Genomic DNA, 24,011 nt, shown 5'->3' on the forward strand with positions numbered 1-24,011 from the left:
TGATTTGTAAATTCTTTATTTTGGCTAATATTGACCGCCTTCGTTACTACCACAGATTTATTATAGCTGAGAGGAATTATTCACTAGATATTCTGTTATTATGAAACACCAAAACTTAGCAAGAGACTGGAGGGGCTTTTAGAAAGGGACAAGGAGAGGGGAAAAGCAGCCCAAGGGAGAACACAAGGTCCTGCCCAGCCTGGATGTCAGGAAATGAGTCAGCACATCAGATCTAACTGAAATGCCAGCCTCTCCGAAAGGGCTTTCGGAAAAAAGTTGCGTTAACAATTATTCACTGGACAAAACAAAAGGTCAATGAATGTTTCTAGAAAAGATCCTGGCAGGAAAGACCCAACTAAGGAACAGTTATACATAGCACCATGACAGAGCTGGGATCAGGGCATCGATGAAGATGCTGGTGTGGACACAGCAATCTCTAGGGGCTAGCTCTCACTCACAGATGTCTGGGATGGTTTACGGCATGAAGATGTTGTAGACGGTTCTCACGTAGATGTCATCTGGAGGAGGCTTCTTCTTGCTGCCAGGTTCCAGGAATTTCTTAATTGTAGGGATATTACTTATTTTCACTGTGAACTCCTGCAAAAGGAAAACACAACAGTTCAAGGTTAACAGCAAAGGTAATAGAAACTATGAAAATATGACTGTGTAAAATGGCCCCTGAAAATTTGCTCGAGAAGTATTTGTTACAGGAACCCAACCGGGAATGTAATCCAGCATCTGCTTGGGGTCTGATCTCTTGGTGTGATTGTTTATAATCTCCATCCACAAGCGCTGAGATCTAGACCAGGCTTTATGCATGCAAACCTCACGGTTCAGACCAAGATGTGAATTCTTTTCAGAGAGAGAAAAATAAAAAAGATGCTTAGATTAGGATTATGATGCTTGCTTAAGAGAAAAAAGGAAGGAAAAATCAGTACCTTGAATATACTGATCTACTCAGAGAAAATGCAAGAACCATTTAAATAAAAGTACTTTAAAAGATCATCATATGGTACAATTTCCTTTTTAAAATTCAGCTTCCTTGGACTTTTTTACTCCTATTAGCAAATGAATCCTCTTTCTGGCTATGTGTGGGAGATGGCCAGTTGCATTCTTTAATGGCCTAGGGCTCAGACACCAGATACCAGATATTTATGTAAACCATATTTATGGAAATCGTATTTTTCATTCAGAGTCAAATCTTACCAATACTCAGTAATTGAGAAGAAAAGTCTATTTGATCTAGTAAAAATTTTCAACAATACGAAGAAGTGTATATCCATCAAATATAATTATTCTAATAAAATTTTTCAAAGAGGTCATTTATTCCAAAAGCTATTTATTAAATGTCTATAACGTACAAAGCACAGCCTTAAGCATGCACACGAAGATACAGAAACATACATACATGAATCACTAATATTGACAAAAGCTAATAATTATGTCGAAGCTATGTAAATGACAAGTTTCTCTTTTTATCCCATATTCAAACTTTGTATCATCTCATTTCAAATGCTGTACCAATATTTAGGAATTTGTCCTATAGGATTTATCATTTCAGGATTTACCTGGGGTTCGTATTTGTCATGTATAATAAAACTCTGGTGACTTCTGACTTTTTTTAATACCTTTTAATCAATGCAGGAATGGCCCTTTAATTCAACTCAGATCTGGTGTTAGAGTCTAAGACCTCTAATATCGAAGCTCTAGCTCACCAGAGATTAAAATAATATTTAGGTGCAGCCACTATGGAAAACAGTGTGGAAGTTCCTCAAAAAATTAAACATAGAAATACCATATTTTTACCCCTCCAAAATGAAAACACTAATTCAAAAAGATATATGCGCCCCTATGTTTATTGTGGTCGATTTACAATAGCCAAGTTATGGAAGCAACCTAGGTGTCCAACCCCAGATGAATGCATAAGGAAGATGTCTATATAATGGACAGGTGTCTATATAATGGAACGTCACTCAGCCATAAAAAAGGACATTTTGCCACTTGTGACAACATGGATACACCTAGACGGTATTATACTCAGTGAAATAAGTCAGAGAAAGACAAGTATCATATGATTTTACTTATATGGGGAATCTAAAAACAAAACAAACAGAAAGAGACACATAGATACAGAGGACAAACTGACGGTTGCCGGAGGGGAGGAGAGTGGAGGGGGATGGGCAAAATGGGTGCGGTGGGAGGTACAGGCTTCCAGTTATGGAAGGAATAAGTCACGGGAACAAAATCTACAGCACAGGGAATACAGTCAATGACACTGTAACAGCACTGTCTGGTGACAAATGGTAGCTACACCTGGTGTCAGCACAGCATAATGTGTGCAGCTGCTGGGTCACCGTGTTGAAACTGGCATGGGATTGTGCGTCAACCACACTTCAAGAGGAAAAAAAAATTGGACCCATGTTAAAAAAAATACATATATATATATATATATATATATATTTATTTATTTATTTATTTATGCAGATGTACCGGGGTATAAACTTTTTTTTTTTAATTTGACAAAGAGAGAGAGCACAAGGAGGGGGAGCTGCAGGCAGAGGGAGAGGAGAAGCAGGCTCCCTGCTGAGCAGGGAGCCCGATGTGGGACTCGATCCCAAGACCCTGGGATCATGACCCAAGCCGAATGCAGATGCTTAACCCACTGAACCACCCAGGTGACCCTGTGCCTGGGGTATAAAAACAAGTTGTTAGCAACATGGAGAGAAAATACCAACAGGTCCCTGGGTTATTTCAGGGACCTACTGGTATTAAAGTCAAATTAAAAAAATGTTTACTTCTTTGTCTGCAAGAGGAAATGAACAGACAGCTGAACAACATAATGGCTGTGGCCTTGTTGAAGACTTCGAGGCTTACTTCTGGGTGCATGTTTTCAAATAGTGGCGGCTGTCCTCCTACAACAAAATGTATTTGCTAGACTTGGAAAAAAAAATTTTTTTTTTTTAAAAATGCACATGTATTTGAAGACTTTGGAGATCTGATATATTTCTCTTGGCTTTTGATAACTTAGTCATTTGGGCTATACAGGAGATTGGCAGCCTTTTTCTATGAAGGACCAGTGAGTGAATATTTTAGGTTTTGGAAGCCATGTGGTCTCTATCAGAACTACTCAATTCTTCTGTGCTAGTACAAAAGCAGTGTAGACAATGCGCACGGGAATGAGCATGGCTTTGTGAAATTCGAACTTCATATAATTTCATGTGTCGTGAAATATTATTATTCTTTTGATATTTTTTCAACCACTTAAAAATGTAAAAACCATGCTTAGCTCAAGAGCTATATACAAACAGGTGGCAGGCCTGATCTGAGCCCAGAGGCTGTAGTTTGCCAACTCCCCATATATAGGAAAGCCCACTGGACCGGGAGAAAGGCTAAGGTTCTAGACAGAACTGAGGCCCCCACTAACTAGGCTATCTCGGCTGCTGACTTCTTTACCCTGGGTTCTATCTATACCGAAGGAGCTTGATGAGATTGGTTTAAAGCCCCTTTCTGGGGACACCTGGGTGGCTTAGTCAGTTAAGCATCTGCCTTCAGCTCAGGTCATGATCCCATGGTCCTGAGATCGAGTCCCGCATCCGGCTCCTTGCTCAGGGGGAAGCCTGCTTCTCCCTCTGCCTGCCGCTCCCCTTGCGTATGCATGCACGCACGCTCTCTCTGTCTGATAAATAAATAAAATCTTTTAAAAACGTAAAGTCCTTTTCTGCTTCAAAGTTCTATGATCAATCTTAGCAGAATACTACTAAAGAGTGAGCGGAGACACATGCAAATCTCTCCTTGGAATTTCTGGGAAGGGGAATGGTGGGAACTCTCTGGATGCCACTCAGGCTGGGATGTTTCCAATTTGAGAGCACATTATTCCTGAGACTGGGAGCCACACCCTGAGGATAAGACTGTTTTTGGTACCGACCCCAAGCCCTCCCGTCTGTATATATACAGCACGGACAGAGAAGGAATGCCTCATCCCTGCGATGACCTCTAAGGCAAGTCCTTCCCGACAAACTGTGTATGGAGTTTGTTTCAAAGCGTAGTTACGGAACAAAACTAAGGTAAAACTCCTTGCATAGGCACGTGATCTTTCAGCTCTAAAGATCTGGGGACCAGAAAAACCATTTTAAGTCTGTACCTACATTTCACGAACTAGAATCTAAAAAAGTACATACACATCCCCAGCCAACCAATCAACAGACGTTGGAGGAAGGCCTGAGTTCTGGGCCAATGTTCTAAAACATGGTTTTATTTACCTGGAGATGAGGAAACGCAGACAGGATATTGGGGATTTTCTCTTCTAGAGCCAAAATGGTTTGGAGTAGAATGATGTCCGCAAGGCTCAGCTGGTTACCAACGAGAAACCTTTGCCCATGATCCCTTAAAACCTACAGGATACAAATGTTTTGCATTGCTTACAACACTTTACATGGAGAAACTGATGAAACTGTTGAATCAGTGCAGTATCGCAGTATTTTATAAATAATATCAACTAAGAGGAGGTTCCCTGTATCAGAGACAGAGAACGTACAAAGGGTGTAGAAATGGAACTACCATAAAATACCTGCTTCACATCAGAAGGAAATACTGAGAGGGGGAAGAAAATATTAATTCTGGATTTAGCGTCCAGTGCTTTAAAAGGATACACCCATTCCATAAATGTATCTACAGAAATGAATTAGGGGTGACAAATTCAGGAGGCTGGGGACATGATGTAAGTAAGCAACAGGTCCCTTTCAAGGAGCCTCATCTCACTCGCCAGCTCTGCGTTTCTACAAACATCAGGACTCGTAGTCATTAACTAGACATGACTACTAAAAACGTAAGCTTCCTTTCCTCCCTTCCAAGACAGAGAACACGAAAACACCAGAGCTCATCTTGACTCCCATTTTGAGAGTATGTAGGTTCAGTGATTCATTGGGAAAGATGATGTTGGGGGAGAGGCAAGGAACAGTGGTAGAAAAGGGGGGGATCTCCATTGCAGTGAACTCTTGGATGCCCATGAGTGTGTTTGTGAGGTGTGTGTGTGTGTGTCTGTGTGTGTGTGTGTTGTCTGACACTAGCCCTACATATAACTCCCAGTCAAATATAGCTACTGAAGCCGGAGTGGGAGATCACAGCGAATCCAGAATTGTAGTCAGAAGCCTGTCCAATCCTGGCTCCTCACCTTAGGCGTGTCACTCAAGCTGTCTGGGATTCCATTCCCTTATGTGGAAAAGGGGTAACAGTTTATAGCTGATATGTTGGGAGGAGCCCTGACTTAGTCTGGAACCTCATCAAGGCACGTGTTCCTCCCTCATCACACCCACATTTCTTCATTATTATATTTTACATTCACCAAGTGCCTGTGGGCAAGAGACCATGACACCAAGCGACAGAAAAGCCCAGAAAATACCTCTCCTTCTTAAATCTAATTCCACAAAGATGGCCAGAGGAGATCTGCCAATGCCCTATTTTTACACTCTCTTCTTTTTTTAACTGAAACATTTAAAACCATTCCTCTCAGCTGAGAAAAATAGTTTGAAGCTCAGAGAAGCAGATATATTAATAAGACGAGGAAAATAACAAAACAGGAAACAAAAAGAGCAAAGGGAAGAAAAATAAAACAACAATGGTCTTCTCATCACATCAAACTCTCAGGTAGGAGGCCTGATACACAAGGGCTGTCCCACAAATGTCTGTGGGACGAAATTAGGAAGGAATCGGGTAGTTTCTGCTTTTCTGCATCTTACACAGGGTGGGCTCGTGGTGAATGTAACGACAGTCATGCACACATGTGGTGAACACGTATTTTTTCCAGACTTCTGAATAACATGGCCCAAGGAGCATCTGAGGGGCTTCAAGACATCCTGGCTTTGTGCTGACGGCTACCGTCAGCTCTCAGGAATCCAGCAAGGTTAGTCCAGGGCTGCTCCGCGTTACACTGTCCTGAGCAGAGAGGGGCATTAGTGGCGGCTCCCTTGCCGTCTGGTCAGGCTGCGCTCACGGGCTTCCCTGCCACTTACCTTTTCAAACACAGGAAAGTATCTAATTATAGCCTTCTGGGCCATGTTAACCACTTCCTTTTGTTGATCATCTGGTTTTAGAAAAGGATGCATGATAATCAGTTCCAGCAGATCTAACGTTCCCTCCACGTACATGTCAATCCTTAAAATGAAAAAAAAAAAAAGCTTCCTCAGTTTCCCCTTCTTTGAACTCATCGGCTTCCACAACTAAGAATTCAGAGCGCTTTTCTCTTAAGGTTCTGGCAACCTAAGTGCCCAGAAGCATTTATCTATACCCGTCTCCAAGAGCAAAGATGCGAATTCTAGTTGTAATTCAGAAAAATCTGTCACATGTCAGAAAGCACAAGAGTCATGGTGTCCCCCTCTCCCGGACCCCTAGTCCTCTACCCTTACTCTAGTTCCCACGCTCGGTGTGGGTGGAATTTAACATTTGTAAAAATAGCAGATACCATTTATGGGGAGCTTGGCGTGTACCAGGCATGGTGCTAAACGCTCTCCACCCAATATGTCATTGACTCCGATGACATTATCAGGTATGTGCTACCCGTCTACTGTCCAGGACACTCAGTGGGACTGCCGAACTCGGCACCTCGCCCTGTGTCACGCATCCCAGGAGGCACAAGGACCAGGCTTTGAGTTCACAAATATAATCGAAATTACAATCAAGGCACAGGATCCCAGATCTTGAAAGGCGCAGCACCTTCCTGTTCTTCATATTGGTGAGAATGAATTTGCAAGAAAGGTAAAAAGCAGCGTCAAAGCATTTAAAGATGCTGAAGCCTGAAACAATCGCGCCCCAGAGAGAGGATCCAGTATCTGAACTCAATTCTTCGCTATGGTTTCACCCAGACCCTCTGCACTGATGATTCCCTGTTGACACTAATGCTACAAGGCATAAGGGGAGCCTGCTATTCGGCTAAGGTATCAGTGAGTGACAGCGAGAGCACTTGACAGGGCCACAGTACAGGGTTCTCTCCTTGAGGTCCTTGCCGAAGAGGCGGTGCTTCTCCGCGATGTAGTGGAGGATACTCCGGGTCTGCACCAGCTTCATTCCGTCAATCTCGACCATGGGCACTTGCTGGAACAGCAGGTGGTTACCTAAGAATGGTGACCCAGAGTTAGGACTGATCTCATCCCTGTCCCCGAGCCCCTACACACGCCCAACCAGATGAAAAGGGACCGTGGGGTCAGAGCCTTGGGACCCGTGTGAAGCTCCCTGAGGACAGATAACCTCAACTTCATTCAGGGGAGCAGACTGAACCATCAAAAAAGCCTGAAAACTGGCCCTGTTCCAAACCTTCCTTTTTCATTCTCACCCCGGGGAAATATCTACCCACCGTGGCCAAGGGGCGGGAGAGAACGCAGGGAAGGTATTTCTGCAGAGCTGCCTTGGCCAACACAGCAACCAGAAGCCGCACGTGTGTAGGGAAACCTAAACTTAATCGAACTTCTGAAAAATTTAGAATTCCATTCCTTAAGCACACACAACACATTTCAAGGGCTGAGTAGGCACACACGGCTAGCAGCCACTACGTCGGACTGACAGCAGAATGTTTCCAGCACTGTGGAATGTTCTACTGGTTGCACTGCTTTAGAAATTCTGAGCATACAACCGAAGTCACCAACTGACAGCTGTATACACACTGGCTCTTCCATAGCCACCGACCACGTACGACCAAGTTTGCTGTCACCGATCAAAACGCAAGCCATTGCTTTCTCCAACAAACCTATAAACGAATTTGTTGTTTCTATTTGCAGAGAGACAAATATAGGATAGAGCCCAGCCCTCAAGGGTCTCAAGGACTGGCGGTACCTGAGGGTCTGGGGGAGATGAGCACTCCGCACATGCCCAGCGATGTCAGGCCAGTGTCACGCATGAAGGCTGACACTGCAGCCCGTCCCTCTCTAGGGAGCCTTCAGCTGGGCCGAGAGACCCTGCTGATGGCTGGGAGGGAGGCTACTTACAGAGTCGCTGGTGTTTCTTATGGAGCCTGGGCACGGAGGGAGAGGGGCTGACTGGGAGTTAAAGGGGGGTCTTTCCCTGAATTCACCACAGAAAGGCAGCCCAGTGGAAATGGGGACTTCTGTCTGCATACTTCAAGAAAACACGGGTGCCTCAGACAATTTGGAAGAAGCAAGGTGGGGAAGATGAAGAGGAGGGAAGGGATGAAGGAGAGGAAAAAAGAGGGGAGGGAGAGGTCAGTGGAGGGCAGGAAGAGGAGAAAGGGATGGAGAAGGGCCATTCACCTCACGGTTCACTCCCTTTAGCTCTCAGGGAATTATTGACTAAGAGTGACTTCCTGGCAAATTTCAGTTATTTCTCAGCATCCTTGCCCTTCCACATAAAGATCTGTTCTTAAACGAAATCGTTATTGGAGCGCCTGGGTGGCTCAGTGGGTTGAGTGTCTGACTCTTGATGTTGGCTCAGGTCACGATCTCAGGGTTGTGAGGTCGAGGCCCGCATCGGGCTCTATGCTTAGCACGGAATCCATTGGGATTCTCACTCTCCCTCTCCCTCTGCCCCCCACCCCACCCCGCTCACGCGTTCTCTCTCTCTCAAAATAAAAATAAGTAAATCTTTAAAAAAGAAAATGTGGGAAAAAAAAATTAGTATTACCAAACAGTTGTTTCATTTCCATACTCACCATCCTGCAACTTCTGCAACTGTTCTTTTGTTTCCAAGAATTCTTCATCAAACTAAATTAAAAAAGAAAAAAAAGATACCCCCCCACCCAAAGAAGGCATAGGTCATTACAGGATCAGGACTGAAACTACCAAGTCAAACTGTCTCAGAAGCAGAGAGAAAGAGCACACTTAGCACCCACATCTTGGTTTCCCACTAACAGAAACCACAGCTCCTGGGAGAAAAGGTTGATGCTGGTAGATGAGAAAGCAAAGAAGAGCTCAAAGACCGATGAGATATGGCAAAGGCAAAGGCATGCAGGACCCTACTTGAGGGGGAGTCCCTAGCCAAATTTGGGACAATTCAAGCATCGGAAGGGTAATGTCACTTAGGGGTCATCACACACCAACAACAAAATCCCGGTGTCTTTAAGTGATGATACTCAAAAAAGTAGAAAGAAAAGCTCTTTTTACAGACGAATTAGTGCTAACTAGGGATAAAACTAGGGCATTACCAGTTTGTAACCTACAACCGATTCTCATAAGGATCAAAATGGATGCTGAAATCACGGAGTTATAAAGCACGGAACATTCGAACAACCTTGAAATCGCAGCCCGTAAGTTAATTATGACAATGGAAATATGTAGCTTTGGGGTGGAAAGATCTGGAGACCTCACCATCTATCTAACCAAGTGCTCAAACTCAGCTGCCCACTGGGGGACGTGGAGACATTGTGTGCTTCCTGCTGTGACCCAATGAGAAGGGCATGGCAACACTGAAACCCAGATCTAACCACAAGGTGACAGTCAGAATGTGGGGCACTCGGCAACAAAGACAGGCCGGGACTCTTCCAAACCTACAGAAAACTTGTTTTGGGGGTGCCTGGGTGGCTCAGTGGGTTAAGTGCCTGCTTTCAGCTCGGGTCATGATCTCAGGGTCCTGGGATTGAGCCCTGCGTCGGGCTCTGTGCTCAGTGGGGAGCCTGCTTCTCCCTCTGCCTCTGTCTCTTCCCTCCACTCGTGCTCCCTCTCTCAAATAAATAAATAAAATCTTAAAAAAAAAAAAAACCAACCAACTTGCTTTGTTTGTGTTTAAGTTTCTTGGTGCACAAGGTTTGAGAACAGGTTTGAGGGATTTGCCTCTGCCATTCCCACTCTGCACTCCTCACCACTTATCTGGCTCTCCTTTTCTAGACTTCCATTCACGTCCCAACTGAAAGCCTAAGCTCCATTGTCCAAGGACAAATCTTTATTTAAAAGAGATTTGCCTTTAGCCAGGTAGCCCTCGTCTGATAACTCTTCTTTATGGAATCTGGTTTCCAAGTTCATGCAAAGAGTCAGTTTCTACTTTACACATTTCTTTTCAGTGAAGACAAGGGTATGGAAGGAAAAAAAAAGAAATAAAAAGCAGACACTCTTCTAGATGAAAGCAGACTAAAGAGACAAAATAACCCAACACCTGAATCCTGATTAAATCCTGGATGTTGGGGATGGGGCGGGGGTGGCGGTTGTAACTGCCAGATAGATAACAGTAACTGCTAAATAGATAACAGTCCCCCTTTGGGGGACAGTATGGAACTTTTGAATATGGATCACATATTGCTATTGCAAAATTAGTATTAATGTTATCAGCTGTGACAATGATACTGTGGTTATTAGAACAATTACTTTGTCTTTCTTAGGAAAATACATGTTGATGTCTGCAACTTCCTTTCAAATGGTTGACAAAAAAAAAAAAAAGCAGAGAGAGGAGGGGAGAAAACAAACGTAGCAAAATGTTAACAATTGGTGAATTTAGTTGAAAGGTGTCCGTTATCCTATTACAACTTTCTGTAGGTTTGAAAGTTGTCAAATTAAAAAGTTGGGGGGAAAAGGAAATGCCGGAAGCATGTTCCTCTTCTTGTACTTTAAAAAAAAAAAGTGTTCTAATGCACAATGTACTTCCCGTCAAGAAGGGGAGACCTCCTCTCCCCAGGTCCCCAGATGACTCCCCACCCATGTATGTCCCTGTGCTGCTCCCCCAAATCATCTGAGGGAGGGGCAGAGCTGACCAGCACAAAATCAGCAATCCTCCCCTCTTCTGGCTCAACTACCCGACTTGGGGGTTGAATCAAGACAACGGGGAGTAGGTATGTCTTCTGCTACTCGCCGGGATCCTCGCGGTGCGAGAGGGGTCTGGCAGGACCACCATCTGGTGCCTACCGAGCAGCCTCCTCAGCGCAAGATTGTTCAGGGTGGGGCGCCTGGGGGGCTCAGTCCGTTAACATCTGCCTTCGACTCAGGTCACGATCCCGGGGTCCCGGGATCGAGCCCCACATGGGGCTCTCTGCTCAGCAGAAGGCCTGCTTCTCCCTCTCCCTCTCCTTTTCTCTCTCAAATAAATAAATAAAATCTAAAAAAAAAAAAAAAGGATGTTCAGGGCATTTGCAGTGCAGGTGGTGCTCCCTCCATACTACGGCTCCCAAACTTTTATAACCACGATCATTCAAAGCCAATAGGAAAGTGTATGCGTGCGTGCGTGTGTGTGTGCACATGCGTGTCTGTATGTGTGTGTGTGAGAACCCAGGCCCACTCTTGAGAGATTCACATTCAGTAGCTGAGAGAGACTGGAAATGTACATTTTTTAAAGCAAATCTTTCGAAAGAGTTCGATTCTGGCTTCTGACTTCCTGGGAACATTATGCAGACCTCTCACCAGGGACACTCTTGCGTCCAGCTTTACAAAGCATGGTCAGTAAGAGGCAGCGGGCACAGGAACGGCACGTGAGAGGGCGGGAGAGGCAAGGAAAAAATCACGAGGCAGAGCTTGGAGGGAGCTTGGTATTGTGCAATGCTGCAAGGGTAGACACACTGTCACGATTTCTATCGAGACGATCGGTCGCCTTTGCTCCCTCACCAGGGCACCGTTCCCAGTGGGATACTTCGGAGAACTGCCCTCTTGCCCACCACACCACTCCCTTTTCAACGGTCTGTCAGTTTTCTGTGAATTGCCCAGAAACCCTGAATCAGGAGTTTGTGGTACTTGAGTCTTCTTTTACATGTGTTACTCTTCCTCTTTAACAAGGGGGATCAGACTAGGTTTCTGGGGGGTCTTTGGGCAAATAGAGCCCCAAGCAGCAATGAAGCAACACTGGGCAGGGAGCAAGAACAATGTCTAAGGACCCAAACCAAGCGACTGAGAGCGAGGATGCTGACTCTCCGAATCAGGCAGGCTGCCGTCCAGCAGATTTTGGTTACCGAGTGACTCAGATGTGGGTGCTTGACACATCAGGCTTTTCCAAAGCACATTTTTAGTTAAGCACAGAGATCTGAAGCAGCTGTGGAGGATGGGCTGGCAGCCCACTGGGTAAGTTCATGATTCCCCACGTCACAGTGCTGGCCCCCTCACCAATACTACCTTTGGGGAATGGCCCCTATACACTATGTGGCCGGCCCCTAGTAAGGGAGGCCAATCTAGTTCCCTCCACACGGGTTTGGGACCCTCTGGGCCAATTCTCTACCTCACCTGTCTGCCCACTGTGACTGGTCAGGGGAGGTGGGTCATATGACCCATGTTCTTTTTTGTTTAACTTACTTAGGGTTGGTTTTTCTACTGCTGTCACCAAGAATCTTGATTCACACATAGGGGAGTAGGAGGAACAGGGGAGAATGAAGGCTGGAGAGAGAGGATTTGACAAAGGATTCTATTAAATGCACAAGTAAGCACCCACTGCAAACCTATTAAATAAGCCAGATCTGCAAACTCGGAAGCCCACAGGAAAAAGACACGTAACATCAATAAGCCAACCAGGTTCAGGTCATGGGACCAAGAATTTTTCCACTCTCCTCTTAACACAATTAGAAAATCTATCCTGAGACAACAGGTGGGCAGTGTGATGAACTAGAAAGGTCCATCCATAGTGGCAGTCCTTCCTTACTCAGATTTAGCAATTACCGCCCTCTGAGAATAAGGGCCTAGGATCATCAGATCTTCAAATACATCAAGAGAAGTCAGAAATCAGAATTTGTATATAACAATGGTATCAACTTATTTAGCTAATTTTAAAACACTGTACAGTGAGTTAGAATGCTATGCAAAGAAATCAAAACCAAAACCAAACAAACAAAACACAAAGCCTCAAACCCAACAACCCTCATTTGCCATCTTTGGAGGTTGGCAGGGTAACGACCGAGTATTCTGAAAATCGATAGAGAGCCTATATCAAGCATTTACCTGACCTTTCCCATGTGAACTGGACTTCAAGGGAATTAAATAGTTAAGTTAAAAATTACTCTTTGTAAGAGAAACACAGTTAATAAATTCAGATGCAATGATAGAAAGAAACAGAAAAATCACCATTTTATAATCCCTAACAATGGTGATGATAAATAGATGCTAAAACCACTAGTTGAGAAGGTAATGGAGGAAACTTCATAATGCGTGCATCAGGCTGACGTCGCGGGAACACGCAGCTCAAGCCCAGCAATGCTGAAAGGGAGACAGTCAGACATCATGCATCCCTTGATGTCGTATAATAAAAACATGTTCACAGTATCCCTGTGATGGAGTCTCTGGCAGGCAAAAAAAAATAAAAAAGGTTTAGAGATAGAAAAAAATGAGCCTGGATTTGATCGCACCTCTGGGTCCAACTAGCAGTTTACAGGAAATATAGAAATAGAAGAATATGGTAAAATGGGGGTAAAGCAGCCAAATCTAGAATGGGGGAAACTCTACAGGGCAGTTTCTTCCACAAACAAATGGCACTAAACACAAATACAGACACTCAGCACTCAGCTCTTGGTCGCTAAAACCACTTGCTGATAAAAGGGACCAGGACTCCTTGGAGAAATACCAGATTCTAGGGCCGGGGCTAGGAAAATACAAGATGAGCCTGGAGCATCTTCAAGGGTCAGAAAGTAAGAGAGAGCTGAAGGGAAGGAAAAGAAAAGCGAGCCCGGAGCCATGTATACAGACGTGACGCAGGAGCCAGCCTGAAAGAGCCGATGGCCAAAGTGGGACTATTTGGGCAAGAAAACATTACTGGATTATAGCACAAAGCATAAAATAAATACTATATACTTACGTCCATACTGATATAAAGAAATGCTTGAATAGATAAATGGAGGAGAAAAAAAACCTCAAGTCTCTTTTACGTAAGAATTCTAAATGCAGATGCCTCCCTCTTCAGGAGGTGGAGTTTAATCCCCATCCTTTTGAGTGTGGGCTGAACTTAATGACTTGTTTCGAAATAATAAAGGGGAAAATAATCCCTTTACAATGAAGAAACCTGGCAGACACCACCTTAGCCAAGCGACCAAGGTTAATATCACCCCTAATATGCAATGAGAAGGACACCTGAGCTCTGTGCTAGTCTTCCCCCAAACCCCAAACCCCAGTCCAATCATGAGAAAACACCAAACAAACCCAAACTAGGGAGTTCAACAAAAATTCTGATCAATACTTTTCAAAACTGTCAACATCATGAAATAAAAGAAAGACTGGGGAATTGTGACAGATTGAGAGAGATTTAAGAAAACACAGTGACTAAGTATAATGTTGGGTCTAACCACAGTAAAGGACATGATTGGCAAAACTCATGAAATTTGAATAGTCTGCTGTTTAGTTGTGCACCAATGTTAATTTCTTAGCTTTGACACGATTATGTAAGATGATATCATAGGGGAGACGGAGTGGCCATTACATGCACTGTCTTTATAACTTTGCTATAAATTTAAAAATATTCCCAAATATAAAGTTTATTTTTAAAAAAATGCAGAGGAAACTGTTACAGATTTTAAAAATACTGAAAGAAACATAACCAAACACAACGTGTGGGTGTGATTTAGATCCAGCCTAGAATAAACTTACTATAAAAAGACCTGTTTGAGACAATCAGGCTGTTCAGATGTTAATAGGTAATTGTTAATTTTGTTGGGTGCGATTGTGGTATTGTGGTTCTGTTTTAAAATCCTCATCTTTTAGAGAGAAAAACTGAAATGCTCATTACCGATGAAAGGATCTGATGCTTGGATTTCGCTTTAAAATATTCCCACAAAGCAAATGGAGGAGATGGATGAGACGAGAGCAGCATAAAGCAAATAAATGACTGCTGAAACTGGGTGAGGGAAATGCATGGCAATGTTTTCTCAACCTCTGTACCAACTTGAACATTTCCATAAATAAGAAGCTAAGAGAACACTGTGGGTCAAAGCCTACACTACACTCAGACAAGAAGGCTACCGGTTTGAAGCCATTGAAGTGAAGAGGAAATTTACCTACAGATTGTGTTAATTAACAAAAGTCGTCACTGGCAAATTTCAGGTTCATGCCTTTCCTCCTTATTAATAGATATTGGCGGCAGATCAGAAGCTAATGATGAAGTAGAAGTCTGAAGTAAAAAAGAATTCCATCAACCACATTCCATTTATAAAGAAAAAAACCCCTGGCAAGGAAGGAATCTTCTGACTCAACCAAGCCTGTGTTAGGGGGGGGCAGAGAGCTAGAACAGGACTCCGCCATTTATGTTTTCCTCAAAAGTCTCAAAGTTCACGACAAATCTGTGAAGAAACAGCATATAGGGTACCTCGACTCCAGCGGCAGCTAAAACCCATCTTACGGATTCCATGCGGCCTCTTCCGTTAGGATAGTGGAGTTTGGGCTTCGCTGCCATCATGGCCTTTCAGGCTTTCTGGAAAAAAGAAACAAAACAAATGCGCAGCTCCTGGTAGACGAGCAGTCTTAGTTCGTGTCTTCAACCCTGTGCTCACGGCCTAAATGAATATTCAGGATTTTGGCACAGGAAACCGGTTTTGTTTTGGGTTTTTTGTTTTGTTTGTGTGGGGTTTTGGGTTTTTTTTATGACTGCGTTTTCCCTCACTCAATAAAAACCTACCTCCATTTCCAAATATTAAAAGAAACAAACACCTTGGTTTTCATACCGTTTCTACTTATGATTTCTTCTTCTGGATCTTGGAAAGCTGGGGACATTGGTTATGGAGATATTTGTGCCAGGAGTAAGGTACTTCATAGATTCAGAACATCATATACTTTGACCTTGAAAATTTTAAATTTTCCAATTTCGGCTTGAAGAGGCAAGACGCGGAGGGCCGCGAGGAATTATGCACCCTTTGGGACCGTTGCAAGAATTCATGCTCTCACATGCATCCTTTTATTTGATGATGACAGCAACTGGGAGGTGGACGGGCCGAGCAATACTATTGTCTGCAAAATGTGCGTCCGTCGTCCCGCCTGCGGTAGCTTCCCCCCGGGTCCCGCACGTCCTCCGCCCCAACTGGAAGTTAAGCCTCCGACCTTCGGAATGCGCCCACGCCACGGACTTGGCCACCCGAGACTAGACTCCTGGGCTACCCCGGTCCCCGCTCAGCTCATGCTACCCCGGGGCTTCGGGAGGATCCGAGCTAGTCTTCCACTGAAACCGGTGGATTCAGACTCCGCAGAGCGGGTTAATAAAAATACACACACTGAGCCAAGAATGACCCCAGCCCCAGCAAAGGAGCCCACGCCTGCCCAGATGGGGGCGGAGGCGCCAAAGGACCGGAGGGAGGGAGACGAGAAGGATTGAATGGGGGCTGGGAAGAGTTGCGACGGACGATGGAGTAAGAGGCTTGGGGCCGAGGAGTGGAGGGGAGGAGAAACGCGGCGAGGAGAGAGGGCGGTTGGGGGCGGCAGGAGGGAGACAGACCTGGAGTCCGCTCGGAGCACCCGGAGCCGTACAAAGCGCTCTGCGAGCGGTCTGCAGCGAGGCGGGACCAGCTCTCCGCCAGAAGGCGCCCCCGGTGGGCGAGGCTCCGGGAAGTTTCACCAATAGAGACAGTAATGTTTAGCATGCCCCACCCATCTGCAAGGCATTCTGGATACTATGAAAACAGCCCAAATTCGAGCCGGTTTCAAGAAAAATTTTAGCGTTGTGAGGAATGAAATGGCCTTTGAAGTGTCGATTCGGTGACAACCTTAGTTAAAAAAGACATGTTAGGGATTCGATATGGTTAAAACAACTCGACCTATGCGAAAAGAAAAATTCGTCTTAGGGTTTATATAGCTTACCCACGAGCCCGGATTCTCGGATGTGAGGGCGATCTGGCTGCGACATCTGTCACCCCATTGATCGCCAGGGTTGATTCGGCTGATCTGGCTGGCTAGGCGGGTGTCCCCTTCCTCCCTCACCGCTCCATGTGCGTCCCTCCCGAAGCTGCGCGCTCGGTCGAAGAGGACGACCTTCCCCGATAGAGGAGGACCGTTCTTCGGTCAAGGGTATACGAGTAGCTGCGCTCCCCTGCTAGAACCTCCAAACAAGCTCTCAAGGTCCATTTGTAGGAGAACGTAGGGTAGTCAAGCTTCCAAGACTCCAGACACATCCAAATGAGGCGCTGCACGTGGCAGTCTGCCTTTCTTTTGACAGTAAAATCGTAAACACTTTTTAAACTGTTCTTGTTTAAACAAGAATGCCTTGCAAATTCATAAAAACTACTTCTATAACATGGCATTATTAAACGGAACCTATATATTATTAAAAAGAACTTAAATTGTCTCATTTTGTATATAGATCATATACTTCTTCCCCCTTTTCTTTCTTGACCCCCAGTGATCATCTTTTTCCCTTCATTTCATACACCTTAAAGACAACCACTCTAAGTCACAGGCTAAACAGAGCACTTGCCTGGAGGGGAGGAAGGGGGGCACTGGGGTGGGGTGGAGGTGTTAGTGGGGCTAAAAAAGTAATTTGTCTGGTAAATAAGTCTTTAAAAAACAGAGTAAAGCCATCAAGGCTATAATATAAAGTAGAATGCAGAATTCACGTGGATCTCAAAGTTTAAAATACATGCCTTCAAAAGGACTCAAAAACTATTTCTTGTTTTTAGAGGCAGCTTCTGCTATTTCTCAAACTACAGATGTTGCTGACTATTGTTTCCTCCACGAGGGGCTCTTGAGAGTACCTGCCTTGAGAAACTTGTGGCGCTGAACAGTTGCAGCAAATAACAGAGATTTTAATTTCAGTAGATTTCTGTGGCAGGAGTTGAATTGGGACAATGGGAAGGAGAGAGAGACCTATTAAATACCCATGTGTATTAAAGTAGCACCATAAATTTGAAGATGATGATTAAGAAAAGGTGAGATAGTAAGGAGATGGAAAATGACAGATTTACTAATCATATCACCGCAAGTAGAGGAAAGGAAGAGAAAAGGTCTCCCCCCAAACACACATTTCCTTTTCCCCCCTCCTTCTCTATTTGTCATAACATTTACTGTCATCTAACATATCAGGTATTTTAGTTAAGTATTTTGTTATCTGTCTGTAGATTTAATAGAATGTAAATTCCATGAGGTTAGGAATTTTCATATTTTTTTAAAATATGCTTTTGTATATCCTGGTCCTAGAACAATTCTTAGCCCAGAGTAGATATTCAGAGAATATGTGCTGGAAAAATGATTAAATGAATCAACAATGGTTGGTTTCTGCTCCATAAAGGGTGGAGGAGGACAAGGTTTAGGGAAAATAATGAGTTGATTCATCTTTCATTCCTACAAGCCATTCATCTGGAAATGTCCACGAGACAGTTGAATAAGCCAGTGAGGACTCAGAAAGCATGACTGAGATGGATCCAACAGGCAGCAAAAGGATGAGCTTATCCAGAGAAAGTATGTAAAGTAAGAGAAGCAAGTCAAGAACAGCCGGGCACCACGAGAATCAAAGTCACTTACAAATAAGACTAACAGTATATGTTCAATTTCACCTTTCTCATTCTGACTTAACACAGACAATACTTAGTTTAACGTGGGTAGGAAGTCATATTTTCCAAACCTGCTGAAAGTGATCATTCTTTATTTTTTTTTCTAACCCATCTTTTTGCAAGAATTCACTTTAATCGAACTAGATAAGACAAGTATTATTCAACTTTGTTGATAAGCCAAATATTTATCTCCATTTGCTTATTTCTAATGAGTTGAACCATATCAAATTGCTGATATTTTATTGTATTTTTCTAACCTACAACAATGGCAACTTCATTAAGTCCAACCTAATAGGGGTAATATTATCCCTAGCAGTCTTGTTTGCCTGAATGAGAAACTAAAGGGGTATCGTGAGACTCTATGATTACACAGGCTTGTGGAGAAGTGAAATCCTGTTATAATAATTCTGCCATTTTTATGGTAGGTACCCTTAGGTCATTTTATTCCCTGGAAGGTTTTTATGTAAACTCCAGAAAAAAGAAAGCAATTGGCTTACATTCAGCCCTAGCTATAAATGACTGCTATCAGAGACCCTATTCTAACAGCAAGGTAGGTTGTCAATTTGGGGGAGTTTGATCACGTTGTTCTATTCTTGGACACTCTTGGGGTCACTCTCAATCTGGGATAGTCTTAATCACAGTGGATGATATGGTAATAGATAGTAGATAGATTCTACCCACTTGGTATGTTTTCAGTGCCCAGGAAAGTCCTCAGCCTTCAACCCTTTGCCCACCCACTCAGGAGCAGGTAAAATTGACTTAACAAAAATCACTGAGCTTTGAAATAACCGAACTTTAAATCTCAGTTTTGGAGAAGTTTTACATGTAAACACTCCAGGAAGAGGGAAGCAATTGGCTTAAATTCAGCCTTAGCTAAAAATGAATGGTGTCAGAGGCCTTATTCCAACAGCAAGGTAAGTTTGTCAATTTTGTTCATCTTTTCAAAGATTCTGATTTAAGTGTAGCTACTCCTGCTTTTTGTTATTGTTGTTGTTGTTGTTGTTGTTGTTGTTGTTACCACTCGCTTGGAATGTCTTTTCCCGTCCATTCACTCTCAGACTATGTGTGTCTTTAAGGCTAAAGTGGGTTTATTGCAGGCAGCATATTGTTAGATCTGGGGTATGTAGTGTTTTTGTTTTTTTGTTTTTTTTTTACCCATTCAGTCATTCTATGTCTCTTTTAACTGGAGAATTTATCCCCTCTATGTTAGAGTAACTATTGATAGGTAAGGACTTATCATTGATTGTTCATTGTTTTCGGGTTGTTTTATCGACCCATCGTTCCTTGTTTCTTCTCCTGCTCTGTTTTTGTGCCTTGATGTCTTTGGTATCAGTATGCTGTCACTTCTTTACCGTGATCTTTTGTGGAATGACAGCAGGAGTTTCCTTTGCGGTTACCCTGAGGCTTACATAAACTGATAACTTACCCATCTTTTTTTTTTTTTTAAGATTTTATTTATTTAACAGAGGAGAGACAGCCAGCGAGAGAGGGAACACAAGCAGGGGGAGTGGGAGAGGAAGAAGCAGGCTCCCAACAGAGGAGCCTGATGTGGGGCTTGATTCCAGAACTCTGGGATCACGCCCTGAGCCGAGGGCAGAGTCTTAACGACTGAGCCACCCAGGCAGCCCTGGTAACTCACCCATCTTAAACTGATAACACCCTATCTTAAACTGATAACAACTTAACCAATAGAAATTCTTCTTCTTTTTTTTAACCAATAGAATTCTTAAACTTTATACTTGTATTTTTCTTCCCCCTCACATTTTCGGTTATTGTTGTTACAATTTACATGTTTTTTTGTAGTGTGTGACTAAAAACAGATTATTGTAGTTATGGTTATTTTGACTACATTTGTTTTTAGTTTTTAACTTTTATACTAGAGACTTCAGTGAATTATGCACCACTATGACTGGGTTGGGGAATCTAACTATGACTATACATTTATCATTATCAGTGAGATTTACACTACCTTTTCATGTTTTTGTGATGTTAATTAGTGTTCTTTTACTTTCAAAGAAATCCTCTTAGCATTTTTTGTAAGGCAGGTCTGGTGGTAATGAATCCCTCAGCTTTAGTTGGTTTAGGAAAGTCTTTATCCCTCCTTCATTTCCGAAGAACAGCTTCACTGGATACAGAATTTTGGGCTGACAGTTATTTTCTTTCAATATTTTGGATACGTCATCTTATTCTCTCCTGGCTCGAAAAATGTCTGTTGAGAAATCCATCAATAGTCTTAGGGGGGTTCCCTCATATGTAACTTCTCTCTTTTTTCTTCCTGCTCTTAAAATTCTTGCTTTGACTTTTGACAATTTAATTATAATAAAATATAATATAATTTAGTTATAATACAACAATGTGTCTCAGTGTAGCCCTATTTGGGTTCGACCCATTTGAAGTCTTTTGAGCCTCATGGATCTGGATATCTATTACCCTCTCCAGGTTTGGGAAGCTTCCAGCCATTGTTGCTTTAACATACTTTCCATCACTTTCTCTTCCTTCTCTTTCTGCAGTTCTTATGATATGAATATTGTTTCATATTGTGTCCCATAAGTCATTGTTCCATGATTCCCAGAGGCTTTCTTCACTCTTTTTCATTCTTTTTTGCTTTTGCTCCTCTGATGGGGTAGTTTCCAGTGTCTCGTTCTCCAGGTCATGGATCCTTCTGCATGGTTGAGTCTATTGAATCCTTCAGTTCAGTTATTGTATTTTTCAATTCTAGAATTTCTAGGGTTTGGTGGGGTTTGGGGTGGGTTTGTTTTATTTTTGTTTTTTGATGGTTGCTATTTCCTTGTTAAGCTTCTCACTTTTTTCATGCATTGTTTTCCTAATTGCATTTAGTTGTCTGTGTTTTCATGGGGTTACTAAACTTTCTAAAGAGGATTATTCTGAATTCTTCATCTGACAGTTCATAGATTTCCATTTCTTTAGGGTAAGTTATTGAAGCTTTATTAGTTTCCTTTGATGGTGTCATATTTACCTGATTTTTTGTGATCCTCGATTCCTTACACTGGTATCTGTGTATTTGAGTAATGAGGCTCGTCTTTCAGACTTCACAGATTTACTTTGGGAGAGACAGTTCTTCACAAGTCAGCTCAGTTAGAGTTTCTGGGTGTGTCTGCTGGTAATGTCTTTGAATAGAAGAGGCCTCCTATTACGGTCTATTTTAGGGTAAGGCAACTGTTCGAGCTCTGAGGATGGGGACGGAAGAGTGTGCCACTGGGTGAGAACAGCTGGACAGGACTGCTGGCTTGGTTCCCTACCCAAGTGAGGCTGTAGGATGGGCCCCACAGTACCTGGTGAGGCTTGCTAGGTGGTCAGGATTGGGGACTGTCTTCAATAATAGATGGGACTATCAATTAACTTCCTTGTCTTAGCAGGGTAGTAGGACAGAGCCCAGGTCTTATATAGCTTCTTGTTTCAGGACCCAAATCAGGCCAGAATACGCACTGAATTTTGTGGTCAGGCGAGGCCATTGTTTTTGCTCTGCAGATGGGAAAGCCATGGGCTGCGCTCTGTTCCAGTGTCACTGTATATGGGACCGTTGAATGGGCTACACAGCGTCCTGTGTGCTCTGGTTAGGTTCCCTGGCTGGACACGCTGAAGTCTGTACTCAGTGATGAGCAGGACTGTGAATTAGATTCCCTGCCTGGATGAAGCAGGAGAAGCAGCTGTAAAGCTGGCATAGCTCTTCATTTATTTTCTTCATGCGAGTCCACCCACACCCCACTTCCCTGACCAAACAGGGCCACTGGCTTTGCTCTGCAGACTGTAGGCTCGGCCTGCTTCTAGGCTTGAGTACTGCTGGGTTACACAGCTTCCAGGTGTTTGTGCCAGCTCTTCTGATCAGATGGGGCCAGAAGACACTCTCTACAGCAAGTAGGGCCATGTCTCCCTTGCCTGGAGGGAAGGGGATGGGCTGCTCCAGGCTACTCTCAATTTCCCAAACAGGGTCTCAGGTTAGGAGGTGCCAAGAGCTATCCTTAGCCTTGGCTGTGAATCAATCCCCCTGCCTGTGCATAGTATGGGAACACTCTGCACCCCATACTGGCTTTGCTCTGTGGGTGATCAGCTCTGCTCAGCCACCTCCTAGCTTGAGTGCTGCCGGGCCACACAGCTTCTGGGAGTCGTGGCCAGCCCTTCTGGTCAGATGGGGCTGAGAGACACTGCACAGCAGATAGGGCTGTGATTCAGCTCCTTGCCTGGGCATGGACAGATCGAGCGCTAGGGCCAACAAAACTCCACGATTGAGGATCTGAAACAGGCAGATTTGCACCCAACCAAGTTCCCTGGTCAGAGTGCGCCCCCGACTTGGTTCTGCAGATGAGATTGGGTTGGGATTACTGCTTGGGCACTGCAAGTATGAATTCCGTCTGCTGAGATCTGTGTGCTGGTTGTTGTAAGTTTCTCCCCCTTCTCCATCACAGTCACATTCCCAGCAGTCGCAGGTTGCCCTGGTACGAGATCAGGGAGGGGCTCGTCCAAAGTGACCCAAAATGCTGGGGGGAGACCGGTTGTCCCCCTGGGGTTCTCTTTTCCCACTGGAGGAAACAGAGGCTCGGGGGAGACCTCTCTATGTGGCGCTACACTGTCTTGGGAGAGGGGCAATGCAGTCAACATGTAGTCACTTCTTGCCCTTCTAATGCAGAAGCTCTTGTGGCAGGGGCGCTTCAGCCTCAACTGCATTTCCTAGGATTCTCAGTGGTGTCTTGTTCTTGAATAGCTGCAGGTTGTTCCGGTGAGAGGTCATGAAGTCAGGAGCAACCTATGCTGCCGTCTTGGTGACGTCACTCCCCAACAGCAGGGTTTTATTTTTGTTGATTTGTTTTTAGTCAAACCAACTGAGGCTTCGTTTATTTATTTGTTTATTTAGATTTTAAGTAACCTGGACACCCAACCTGGGGCTCCAACTTACAACCCAGAGGTCAAGAGTCAAATGCTCTACTGACTTGAGCCAGCTGGCGCCTGAGGCTTTATTTTAGAAAAGATGCCTGAATGGGCTTTTAGTTGGAGGCACGGGCAAGAGGAGGTTCCCAGGGCAGTAGACTTCCCCCAAGGGTAGGCTGACAACTGGGGCTGAGCCTGAGGTGGTCTATTCCCAGTGCTCCCCTGCACAGCTCCTCCCCTCAAAGGCTCTATGGCAGGCACAGGATGGGGGACGCTGGGAGGGACCACAGCAGCTGCTTGCTTGGACACGACATCGGATGACTGGGACACCAGCCTCTCATGGCGAGTCTTGATCTTCTTCACCAAGCATGGCCTTGGAGGAACTGGCGCTGCCGAAGGAGCTGGAGCCCCCACCAGAGCCGAAGCTGGACTAGAAGGAGCTCAGGCGGTAGCTGAGGCCCCTGTAGGCCCCAGTAGCTGCTGGTGGGCTTGGTATGAAAATTCACCTTCTGCATCCCACACTCCAGCCGGCTCTCCCCGCCTTCCAGCAGCGTGGGCAGGTGTCGATCTCACTGACCAGGGCCAGCCTGACGTTCCTGAGCTCTCGGTACTCGCATAACTGCTGCACCAGGTCCTGCTCGGCTCGCTGCGGGGCGGCCTCCAGCTCAGCTAGGGTGGCGTCGGTGGCTTGAACGGTCCCCTCCCCCGCACCGCTCAGCCTCAGCTATGGTGGCCTCCAGGGAAGCCCTCTGGCCTTGGAGGCCCTCCA

General features: G+C 44.4%; 1 protein-coding gene across 1 annotated transcript; it reads right to left on the minus strand.

The window, feature by feature from the left end:
- Positions 1–16,420, minus strand: LOC103663998 (glutathione S-transferase A4). The gene is made up of 7 exons (XM_008691779.2): positions 16,312–16,420; positions 15,193–15,297; positions 8,654–8,705; positions 6,974–7,106; positions 6,009–6,150; positions 4,260–4,391; positions 1–597 (listed from the first exon to the last, which is right to left on the minus strand). The coding sequence occupies exons 2-7, from the start codon at positions 15,280–15,282 to the stop codon at positions 475–477; spliced, it is 672 nt and encodes a 223-aa protein (XP_008690001.1). The 5' UTR covers positions 15,283–15,297; positions 16,312–16,420; the 3' UTR covers positions 1–474.
- Between the last annotated feature and the right edge of the window lie 7,591 nt (positions 16,421–24,011).

The sequence above is a fragment of the Ursus maritimus genome, unplaced genomic scaffold, assembly GCF_017311325.1.
Source record: "Ursus maritimus isolate PB19 unplaced genomic scaffold, ASM1731132v1 scaffold_29, whole genome shotgun sequence".
NCBI classification, from domain to species: domain Eukaryota; kingdom Metazoa; phylum Chordata; class Mammalia; order Carnivora; family Ursidae; genus Ursus; species Ursus maritimus.